The sequence below is a fragment of the Lucilia cuprina genome, chromosome 5, assembly GCF_022045245.1.
Source record: "Lucilia cuprina isolate Lc7/37 chromosome 5, ASM2204524v1, whole genome shotgun sequence".
In the NCBI taxonomy this organism is placed as follows: Eukaryota; Metazoa; Arthropoda; class Insecta; order Diptera; family Calliphoridae; genus Lucilia; species Lucilia cuprina.
This window is the reverse complement of record NC_060953.1, coordinates 55,205,075-55,217,280: the sequence shown is the minus strand read 5'-3', so window position 1 is coordinate 55,217,280 and position 12,206 is coordinate 55,205,075. Positions and strand designations below refer to the sequence as shown.

Below are 12,206 nucleotides of genomic sequence, written 5' to 3'. Positions count from 1 at the left end.
TAAAAAAGTTATTTTTTAACTTCTGCGTTCAATATTTCAGTCTCTTTAGAAAAATTGTTGCAGTCAGACGTGCGTGAGTGACTGCTGCTGTTTGGTATCCGAAACAATACGGTTAAACAATCGTTATAATTGTGAAAATACATCAAAAGTTTAGAAAACGTGTTCAATTATTAGATTGCAATAATTATTTAATAAAATTTCTAGTGTAAAATTTGTTTAAACCAAAACTTCATTTAGTTTTCATCTTAACGAAAGTTAATTTGTCATTTCCTTTTGTTTCGTTATCCGTTTCCCGCCAATCGTGCACAAATGTTTTTGCATTGTTGCCGCAACATGTTAATGTGTTTGTTTTAATAAGAATTTATTTTTCGTTCTCCAAGAGAGTGTATAACAGAAAGAAAAATATGCATTTATTGCACTATGGCCTGTTTTATATCAAAAGTGATAAATATTTTAAATCATATGTGATTAAATAATCCATAAAGTTTTGGAAAATAATGATCAATTGATAAAATTTTATTTAATGGAAATGTCAAAGTGAATTTATTGCACTATATAGCATTTTTTGTATAGTGTAAGCTAAATTATGCTAATATTTATTTCATGATGAAAATATGCAAAAAAATATTATGAAAATAATGGTAACAGTGCAAATGTTGCCCTGATGTAAAATGTTTTATTTAAGAAAAACAAAATATGTTTCACGATTATGTCACAAGCGACAAAATAAAATTTCAGTCTGTTATTATCAAAGTAAGTTGAATTGAAGTTAATACCCATACTCTATGTATTTAACCTTTCCTAGTCCAGTATACGTACATACATATGTATATATCAATCACCAGATAATAACACATATTGTATACTATACGCTAAACACTAGTTTAGTTTGTAGTCCAGAATATAATCTGTATCTGTAGTCAATAGATCAATAGTCTGAATAGTCTTAAGTTCAGACTATAGACCAGACTATTGACAACAGTCCAGACTATAGTCTATATTCCAGAATATTGTTTTAGTTCAGACTTGTATATTATAGCGTGGTCTATAATTTATAGTCCAGACTGTAGTCAACAGTCTAGACTGTAGTCCAGACTGTAGGCAACAGTCCAGACTGTAGTCAACAGTACAGATTGTAGTCAACAGTCTAGACTGTAGTCAACAGTCCAGACTGTAGGCAAACAGTCCAGACTGTAGGCAACAGTCCAGACTGTAGGCAAACAGTCCAGACTGTAGGCAACAGCCCAGACTGTAGGCAACAGTCCAGACTGTATTTAACAGTCTGGACTGTTGACTACAGCCTGGACTGTTGACTACAGCCTGAATTGTTGCCTACAGTCTGGACTGTTGAATACAGGCTGGACTGTTGAATACAGTCTGGACTGTAGTCAACAGTCTGGACTGCATTCAACAGTCCAGACTGTAGGCAACAATTCAGGCTGTAGTCAACAGTCCAGGCTGTAGTCAACAGTTCAGACTGTTGTCAACATTCCAGACTATAGTGAACAGTCCAGACTGTAGTCAACAGTCCAGATTATATATAATATAGTCAACAGTCCAGATTATTGTTTAAGTTTTAGACTATAGAATTTATTCAAGAATATAGTGTTGAATTTAGAATTTTCGATAAATTCTCTTTTAATAGAAAATTTTCGATAAATTCTTTTTAAGAGAATTTTCGATATATTCTCTTTTTATAGAGAATTTTCGATAAATTCTCTTTTTATAGAGAATTTTCGATAAATTCTCTTTTTATAGAGAATTTTCGATAAATTCTCTTTTTATAGAGAATTTTCGATAAATTCTCTTTTTATAGAGAATTTTCGATAATTTCTCTTTTTATAGAGAATTTTCGATAAATTCTCTTTTTACAGAGAATTTTCGATAAATTCTCTTTTTATAGAGAATTTTCGATAAATTCTCTTTTTATAGAGAATTTTCGATAAATTCTCTTTTTATAGAGAATTTTCGATAAATTCTCTTTTTATAGAGAATTTTCGATAAATTCTCTTTTTATAGAGAATTTTCGATAAATTCTCTTTTTACAGAGAATTTTCGATAAATTCTCTTTTTACAGGGAATTTTCGATAAATTCTCTTTTTATAGAGAATTTTCGATAAATTCTCTTTTTATAGAGAATTTTCGATAAATTCTCTTTTTATAGAGAATTTTCGATAAATTCTCTTTTTATAGAGAATTTTCGATAAATTCTCTTTTTATAGAAGAATTTTCGATAAATTTCTCTTTTTATAGAGAATTTTCGATAAATTCTCTTTTTATAGAGAATTTTCGATAAATTCTCTTTTTAATAGAGAATTTTCGATAAATTCTCTTTTTATAGAGAATTTTCGATAAATTCTCTTTTATAGAGGAATTTTCGATAAATTCTCTTTTTATAGAGAATTTTCGATAAATTCTCTTTTTATAGAGAATTTTCGATAAATTCTCTTTTTATAGAGAATTTTCGATAAATTCTCTTTTTATAGAGAATTTTCGATAAATTCTCTTTTTATAGAGAATTTTCGATAAATTCTCTTTTTATAGAGAATTTTCGATAAATTATCTTTTTATAGAGAATTTTCGATAAATTCTCTTTTTATAGAGAATTTTCGATAAATTCTCTTTTCATAGATTTTTTTTGGTAAATTCTCTTTTTATAGAGAATTTTCAATAAATTCTCTTTTTAAAGAGAATTTTTGATAAATTCTCTTTTTATAGAGAATTTTCGATAAATTCTCTTTTTATAGAGAATTTTCGATAAATTATCTTTTTATAGAGAATTTTCGATAAATTCTCTTTTTATAGAGAATTTTTGATAAATTCTCTTTTTATAGAGAATTTTCGATAAATTCTCTTTTTATAGAGAATTTTTGATAAATTCTCTTTTTATAGAGAATTTTCGATAAATTCTCTTTTTATAGAGAATTTTCGATAAATTCTCTTTTTATAGAGAATTTTCGATAAATTCTCTTTTTATAGAGAATTTTCGATAAATTCTCTTTTTATAGAGAATTTTCGATAAATTCTCTTTTTATAGAGAATTTTCGATAAATTCTCTTTTTATAGAGAATTTTCGATAAATTTTCTTTTTATAGGGAATTTTCGATAAATTTTCTTTTTATAGAGAATTTTCGATAAATTTTCTTTTTATAGAGAATTTTCGATAAATTTTCTTTTTATAGAGAATTTTCGATAAATTCTCTTTTTATAGAGAATTTTTGATAAATTCTCTTTTTATAGAGAATTTTTGATAAATTCTCTTTTTATAGAGAATTTTTGATAAATTTTCTTTTTATAGAGAATTTTTGATAAATTCTCTTCTTATAGAGAATTTTCGATAAATTCTGTTTTTATAGAGAATTTTCGACAAATTTTAATTTTATAGATAATTTTCGATAAATACAGAAAATTTTCGATAAATTCTCTTTTTATAAAGATCATAAATAGCCCTGATTAATAAAAATAAAAATCTTTAATTAATTTTTTTTTTTTTTGTATAGAAAGTTTTTTTATTGTTTATATATAATAAACGATATAATTCACAAGAAACAAAAGCTAAACCCTTAAAAATAAATGTTGCTCTCCAAAAAAAGGAGCAAGTTATGCATGCGTTCGTTCACATATAAACATAAGTACCCTGTAATTAATGATGATGTGGCGTTTAGAGTGGTAATAAAAATTAAGAAAATACAGCATTTATTAGCTATATAATATTTAAATTTGACACAAAACAAATTAAAAAAGATAAAAATGCTTAGAAAAATACTTTCGATGATAACAGTGAAAGATATAATATATTAGCAAAGTTGATTAGTAATTAAATGTGTATGTATATGTTAAATATAAGTGTAAACTTAAACAGCTGATTCTTTTAAATCTTCAGTTGAATCACAAGCAGCAGCCGCTGACATGCCCACACCCATGGCATTTAAGAGATTAGATACCGGACCCGCACCACCAATTTGTGATTTATAACTGTCCATCATGTTTTTCAAAGTATTCACATTTATATTAATGGGTTCGAAATCTTCTATATCATCAAAATCATCTTCCGCAGTGGCCTTAGAGGCAGTAGTTTTTGTTTTTTTAGTACTTGCCGCAGAGAAACTTTGTCCTATAGTAGTTTTAGCCAATTCACGATCCATTTGATCCATGTAAGCTTTGATGTCAGCATCTATATGTTTTTCAGCATCTGCCATGGCGGCAAAATTACGCTCCATATCATCTTCATCCTCATAGTCACTCATTTCGGAATTTGAATCCCATTTATCTTCGGGTATAACAAAATCTAAAAAGCTTTTAACTTGTGTGGTAAAACTTTCATCGGCATCTGAGGTATTAATGGATTGATTTAACTGCACAGGGTTTTTGCGACATGCTTGACGCATAGAATTGTTCTTCTTAACTTTAGCCTTGAAATCGGCTCTATTGTTAAAGCGTCTAGCTGAAGCGGTTTCTTCATCAGTGCTGTCATCATCTGAATCACGTTCTATGCCCTCGAAGGCCGATTGTTTTTCCAAAAACTCGGCTATATTTTTAGTAAATTCCTCAGCATTTATATCACCATTCGATTTGTAAAGTTTTTTAGGACCATAACGTTCTGTCAGCATGGCATCCAATTGTTCGGCTGTTATGTTAAGCCAATCATCCGAATCACTGGGCTATTGAAAAGTAATTGGAAAAAAGTTTAAAGTTTTATAAATCACAGTATATTGTAGTTCACTTACCCTTAAATTATTTTCCTCATCTCTTAATTCTTCTGCATTTATTTCAGTGCTTCTTAATAAATCCAAAATCTCCTTGCCCACCAGGGGAGCTGTACGAAAACGTGTTTGATTGTCTTTGAAATACAATTTAGCCTGTTCCAATAGTTTCTTATAGTCTGCTGAACCTTCAATATTTTCACGAAAATAACCTTTAGCTTGTAGACTTCTTACATATGCCTTCCATGTGGGTGAATTCTCTTCATCCTTGGCATCTTTAGCCTGGGAGGCTAATATTTCAAAACCACATGCCAACTTAATGCCCAATAAATCCTCTTTATATTCCTCGCTACTAGGACTGCCCGTTAAATTCCAACCAATTTTACGATCAGGCGTATAATTACTGTGCATTATCATGGCATACAGACATTTGGTGAAACAAACATTGGTGCGTACTCGCTGTTCGGGAGGAAAATAACGCATAGAACGACAGGCTTTCATGTCAATGGGATCACGTTCACAAAATGCTCTCACTGCAGCCGCTATTAAAGATGGTTGCTTTTTCAAAATCATGGCCACTCCCAGGGGCAGACGCACAATTTGATGATGTAAATTTGTATTTTCCAAAGTTTCGAAGTCCTTCATTCTTTCATCAATACAACTTTGTATTTCCTTCGAAACCTTATAGAGCGTTTGATTATCTTGAATTTTCGACACAGCCGTAGCCACCGACATTATTTTAACCGTATTCGAGGGTGAATTCTGTACTAAATGCATACAACCATTTGCTAAATAAACTCGCTGTTCACAAGTATCGGGATTCGCCCATTTTGGCAAAACATCAGCTGCTTCAATTAACAAAAATTCCCCATCCGAGTCAATGACTCGTGCAGTAATGTTGGGAAATTCTTTTGTTAGTTGTTTCAGAAGAAAAACGATAAACCATTCATCGGCAATATTGTCACCGTAATGAGTGACACCATGCAAGTGGGGAGGTAAAGAGTCTGTTGTTGGTTGAAAGAACAAAATATTGTATTAGAAATAGAAAGAAATAAATTGAATTCATTAATGATGTTATTTTATGAATGAAAATACATGTATAAGTAGAAGTAAATGTTTTGTGTGAATCCCCATGACGTAAAATATCTTAATGAAATTGTGGTAAAAATAGATTTATGTTATTGTTTATAGAGGGAAAACCTATTATTTATGTTGTTGTTTTTATATATAATTTTGTTTATAATTAAAACAACGAGGTTAATACGCAACATTCCCAAAAAAAACTATTTTTGGTGAATAGTACATTCTTGGAATTAGAATGCTTAGAACTTGTCTCGAATTGAACTAAAACTGAACTAGAACTGAATTAAAACTGAACTAGAACTGAACTAGAAGTGAACTAAAACTGAACTAGAACTGAACTGAATTAACTAGAACTGAACTAGAACTGAATTAGAACTACTAGAACTGATCTAGAACTGAACTTGAACTGAACTAAAACTGAACTAGAACTGAAGTAGAACTGAACTAGAACTGAACTAGAACTGAAATAGAACTGAACTAGAACTGAACTAGAACTGAACTGAACTAGAACTGAACTAGAACTGAACTAGAACTGAACTAGAACTGAACTAGAACTGAACTAGAACTGAACTAGAACTGAACTAGAACTGAACTAGAACTGAACTAGAACTGAACTAGAACTGAACTAGAACTGAACTAGAACTGAACTAGAACTGAACTAGAACTGAACTAGAACTGAACTAGAACTGAAATAGAACTGATCTAGAACTGAACTTGAACTGAACTAAAACTGAACTAGAACTGGAGTAGAACTGGAGTAGAACTGAAGTAGAACTGAGGTAGAACTGAACTAGAACTGAACTAGAACTGAACTAGAACTGAACTAGAACTGAACTAGAACTGAACTAGAACTGAACTAGAACTGAACTAGAACTGAACTAGAACTGAACTAGAACTGAACTAGAACTGAACTAGAACTGAACTAGAACTGAACTAGAACTGAACTAGAACTGAACTAGAACTGAACTAGAACTGAACTAGAACTGAACTAGAACTGAACTAGAACTGAACTACAATTGAACTAGAACTGAACTAGAACTGAACTAGAACTGAACTAGAACTGAACTAGAACTGAACTAGAACTGAACTAGAACTGAACTAGAACTGAACTATAACTGAACTAGAACTGAACTAGAACTGAATTAGAACTGAACAAGAATTGAACTAGAACTGAACTAGAACTGAACTAGAACTGAACTAGAAATGAACTAGAACTGAACTAGAACTGAACTAGAACTGAACTAGAACTGAACTAAAACTGAACTAGAACTGAACTAGTACTGAACTAGAACTGTACTAGAACTGAACTAGAACTGAACAAGAACTGAAATAGAACTGAACAAACTACAACTGAACAAGAACTGACCTAGAATTGAACTAGAACTAAACTAGAACTGAACTAGAACTGAACTAGAACTGAACTAGAACTTACTAGAACTAAACTAGAACAGAACTAGAACTGAACTAGAACTGAACTAGAACTGAACTAGAACTGAACTAGAACTGAACTAGAACTGAACTAGAACTTAACTCGAACTTAACTATAACTGAACTAGAACTGAACTAGAACTGAACTAGAACTGAACTAGAACTTAACTAGAACTGAACTAGAAATGAACTAGAACTGAAATAGAACTAAACTAGATCTGAATTAGAACTTAACGGTAGTAAACTAAAACTGGTTTTAAACTAAAAACAAGTAAGAGTTCTATATTCGGCTGTGCCGAATCTTATATACCCTTCACCATGATGTGTTTAAAGCCTTTTGTACCTTTTGAAGAACGAAAAAGTACCAAAAAGTCCCCATCTATGGGTCCTCAGTTAATCCAGGCCATACAAACTGAATTACATGTTCCTAGGTTCAATATTGTAGAAATTGTAAAAAGTACCTTTTGAAGAACGAAAAAGTACCAAGAAGTCCCCTTTTACTGGTTCTCACTTAATCCGGGATATACGAACTTAATAACATGTTTCTAGGTTCAATATTATAGAAATTTCAAAAAGTACCTTTTGAAGAATGAAAAAGTACCAAAAAGTACCCTTTCATGGGTCCTCACTTAATCCTGGCCATACATACTTAATTACATGTTTCTAGGTTTAATATCGTAGAAATTGCAAAAAGTACCTTTTGAAAAACGAAAAAGTACCAAAAAGTCCCCTATTATGGGTCCTTACTTAATCCGGGCCATACATACATAATTACATGTTTCTAGGTTTAATATCGTAGAAATTGCAAAAAGTACCTTTTGAAAAACGAAAAAGTACCAAAAAGTCCCCTTGTATGGGTCCTCACTTAATCCGGGCCATACATACTTAATTACATGTTTCTAGGTTCAATATTGTAGAAATTGCAAAAAGTACCTTTTGAAGAACGAAAAAGTATCAAAAAGTCCCCTTTTATGGGTCCTCACTTAATCCGGGCCATACATACTTAATTACATGTTTCTAGGTTCAATATTGTAGAAATTGCAAAAAGTACCTTTTGAACAACGAAAAAGTCCCCTTTTATGGGTCCTCACTTAATCCGGGCCATACATACTTAATTTCATGTTTCTAGGTTCAATATTATAGAAATTTCAAAAAATACCTTTTGAAAAACGAAAAAGTACCAAAAAGTACCCTTGTATGGGTCCTCACTTTATCCGGGCCATACATACTTAATTACATGTTTCTAGGTTCAATATTGTAGAAATTGCAAAAAGTACCTTTTGAAGAACGAAAAAGTACCAAAAAGTCCCCTTTTATGGGTCCTCACTTAATCCGGGCCATACATACTTAATTACATGTTTTTAGGTTCAATAATGTAGAAATTGCAAAAAGTACCTTTTGAACAACGAAAAAGTCCCCTTTTATGGGTCCTCACTTAATCCGGGCCATACATACTTAATTACATGTTTCTAGGTTCAATATTATAGAAATTTCAAAAAATACCTTTTGAAGAACGAAAAAGTACCAGAAAGTCTCCTTGTATGGGTCCTCACTTAATCCGGGCCATACATACTTAATTACATGTTTCTAGGTTCAATATTGTAGAAATTGCAAAAAGTACCTTTTGAAGAACGAAAAAGTACCAAAAAGTCCCCTTTTATGGGTCCTCACTTAATCCGGGCCATACATACTTAATTACATGTTTCTAGGTTCAATATTGTAGAAATTGCAAAAAGTACCTTTTGAACAACGAAAAAGTCCCCTTTTATGGGTCCTCACTTAATCCGGGCCATACATACTTAATTACATGTTTCTAGGTTCAATATTGTAGAAATTGCAAAAAGTACCATTTGAAAAACGAAAAAGTACCAAAAACTCCCCTTGTTTGGGTCCTCACTTAATCCGGGCCATGCATACTTAATTTCATGTTTCTAGGTTCAATATTATAGAAATTTCAAAAAATACCTTTTGAAGAACGAAAAAGTACCAGAAAGTCCCCTTTTATAGGTTCTCACTTAATCCAGGCTCTACATACTTAATTTCATATTTCTAGCCAATAACAAAACATTAGTGCTGCTCTCGCTCTTCTACTCTTGCTCTGCTGCTCTTGCTCTGCTTTGCTTTTATAAACAAATTACAATAACAATATTTACCGTATTGTTATGTATTTTGTTTTTGTTTTTTTGCAGTTTCTGTCTGAGCATGAATAAAAAATCTAAATTTTATATGAAATTTTCAGAGGTTGTCTCGGTTTTTTGCTCATATCTCCGTTATTTATGGACCGATTTTGCTGATTTTAAATAGCGTTCTTGCCGGTCGTATGTCTGATAGAATTATGGAAGATTCGGATCTCGCAGATATCTGGGGTCTTCTAAAAACTGATTTCAACAAACATACAGACAGACAGACAGACGGACAGACAGACAGACGGACATGGCTTAATCATCTCCGCTACCTATAAGGATCCAGAATATATATACTTTATAGGGTCGGAAAATTATATTATAGAAATTACAAACGGAATGACAAACTTATATATACCCTTCTCACGAAGGTGAAGGGTATAATAAACGAAAACTAAATTAGGACTGAACAATAACATAAAGGACAATTTTAAATCAACTTCCAGTATCTATGATCTAATTATTTTGGGACTAACTGAAAGCAATCAATATCAAAGAAAAATTTTTTAAAACTAAAACAAGTTTATCAACAGGTAAACAAATCATTTAATAAAAAATACGTTAAATTCAAACCAAAACCTATAACACAATTAACAAAAAACCACATATACACAACATAATGGCATCTTCTTTTAAAGACCCCCAGGCGTTGTTTTACCCTTTCATCTTACATTATAATATAGCTAAAACTATAGAAAATGTACACAATCTTGCTGTTTTTTTTAGCATACAAAGGTGTATAATAAATAAATAATAAACACACACACTTAAATAAACATAAACAAAAGACCTAAGTGATGATGTTGATACGGTGATGATGATAATAATGACAATATATATTTTTTTGTTTTTGCTTTTTACCTTCTTGTGCATTTTTGCTTGTTGCCTTTTCCTTTGTTGACGCTGATGTTGACTCATCATCATTCAATAATATCTCCTGTTTTGTACATGTACGTATACGTAATTGAAATTCATCTTTATGCCAGATATATTGACGTTCCTTAATAAGTTGTTCCACCAATTTCATACAATGGCCGCGCACCTCTTCCAGTTCTTGACGTATCAGTTGTTCATGTTCATTTTCATCATTACTCAAGGTGTTTTTAAGTTTGGGAAATATGAAATATTCTACATAATCATCTTCTCGTACAAATTCCAAATTGGCACGAAATATTTTATCCATTTTAATTGATAAGTACTAGAAAATCTTTTGGGTTGGTTGATGTTGAGAGTTCACAAACACGTTTCTTTTTGTTTTTTTCTCTCACTAAACAATAGTTTTTTTCTATTTTTTTTGTATGTGATTTTAATTGAAGTTTTTTTTTCTAATTTTCTATTATTATAGTACCTTTGTTTTTATATAATTATAATTTTGTCTTTTTTTAGTTAATTGGCCAAAACAAAAATAAATCACTATTTCTTTTTTGTATCCCTAAATAATTAGAGATGTTAGTTTCATACGTATTAGTGATGACATTTATACTAATAGTGTTATCGATGGTGACAGGGTTGTAAAAAATGTAGTATAGGTTGTAGAATTTTTTAAATTTAACGGATATTTTAAGGAGGGTAGTTAAAAATTGACGGAAAATCTAAACTGTAGGACAATAGTTATATGTATATAGTGGCTATTGTATTTCACTTATAAAGGAGATATATTTACTTATAAAGGACATATATCTAAGGTAATATTACAACAAGAAATCTTAAATTTTGTTAGTGACACTTTACTACAAACAATATGAATATATAAAACAAAGTTTTGTGGACCTGACATTGACATTTACGTAATCATTTGGTGAAGAAATGGGCGGATTAAAATATGAATTAAACATTGAAATTTCCACGTTTTTAATGCTCTACGGGCGGGTTTCTTACAAATCAGTTAAACTAGGTTTAACATGTTATTAGATTATATTCGGAATACATTTAGGCGGACATTAACCGATGATTGTGTTTTTCAGTTATGAAACGAAAAAGGCGACTTTTCTACCTTTTGCATTTATGTAGGTAAAAGTCGACTTTTCGACTTTTTGCATTTAGATAAAAATTGACTTTTCGACTTTTTGCATTTTACGCAAAGTCGATTTTTCGACTTTTCGAATTTTTTCAGTTAGTTAAAAGTCGACTTTTTGCCTTTTAGAATTTTGTAAATGCTCAACTTTTGTAAATAGCCAATTTTTCCGACTTTCCGACTTTTCGACCTTTTTCAACTTTTGTACTTTTATCGACTTTCCAACTTTTTTCAACTATTTTCGACCTTTTTTGACTTTTCGACTTTTTCCGACTATTTTCGACTTTTTTCACTATTTTCGACATTTGACAATTAATGACTTTTTGACTAATTTCGACTTTTTCCGACTTTTTGACCATTTCAGACTTGTCGACGATTTTCGATTTTTTTCGATTTTTAACATGTTTTGATTGTTTGACTATTTTTGACTTTTTCCGACTTTTTGACTTTTATTTCCAAAGTCGACTTTTTTCACAGATGATAGTCGAGTTATCGATTTTTTTGGAAAAAACGTCCGTCCAGATAGACAGAACAAAAAATAGCAACGACTGAGAAAAAATTGGAGTTTTTGGGAATCAAGTGGCAACACCACAGGGGAAAAATAAATTGCTTATATAATAAAAAATATCATGGAAAACTTAATGGAAAATGGGGGAAAACACAAAAAAGAATCAAGACTATATATAGTCTTGGAACTATAGTTCCTTGGTAAATTGGCTTCCTCCAAAATCGTTGCTGGTAAACTGTAGGAGACATGGTAAGGATTGAAAAAATGCTTTCGTGCAAAAAATCGGT

At 30.9% G+C, this 12,206-nt stretch overlaps 1 protein-coding gene across 1 annotated transcript; it reads right to left on the bottom strand.

The window, feature by feature from the left end:
* Positions 1-3,486: 3,486 nt before the first annotated feature.
* On the bottom strand, positions 3,487-10,792 carry LOC111676882 (protein ecdysoneless). The gene is made up of 3 exons (XM_023437886.2): positions 10,259-10,792; positions 4,728-5,707; positions 3,487-4,661 (listed from the first exon to the last, which is right to left on the bottom strand). The coding sequence occupies exons 1-3, from the start codon at positions 10,578-10,580 to the stop codon at positions 3,855-3,857; spliced, it is 2,109 nt and encodes a 702-aa protein (XP_023293654.2). The 5' UTR covers positions 10,581-10,792; the 3' UTR covers positions 3,487-3,854.
* Positions 10,793-12,206: the final 1,414 nt, after the last annotated feature.

Coding starts and splice junctions, on each gene's coding strand:
- LOC111676882 (XM_023437886.2), bottom strand. CDS start 10,580: ATGGATAAAATATTTCGTGCCAATTTGGAATTTGTACGAGAAGATGAT. Junction 5,708..10,258: donor AAGCAAAAATGCACAAGAAG/GTAAAAAGCAAA, acceptor AACCAACAACAG/ACTCTTTACCTCCCCACTTG. Junction 4,662..4,727: donor ATGAGGAAAATAATTTAAGG/GTAAGTGAACTA, acceptor ACTTTTCAATAG/CCCAGTGATTCGGATGATTG.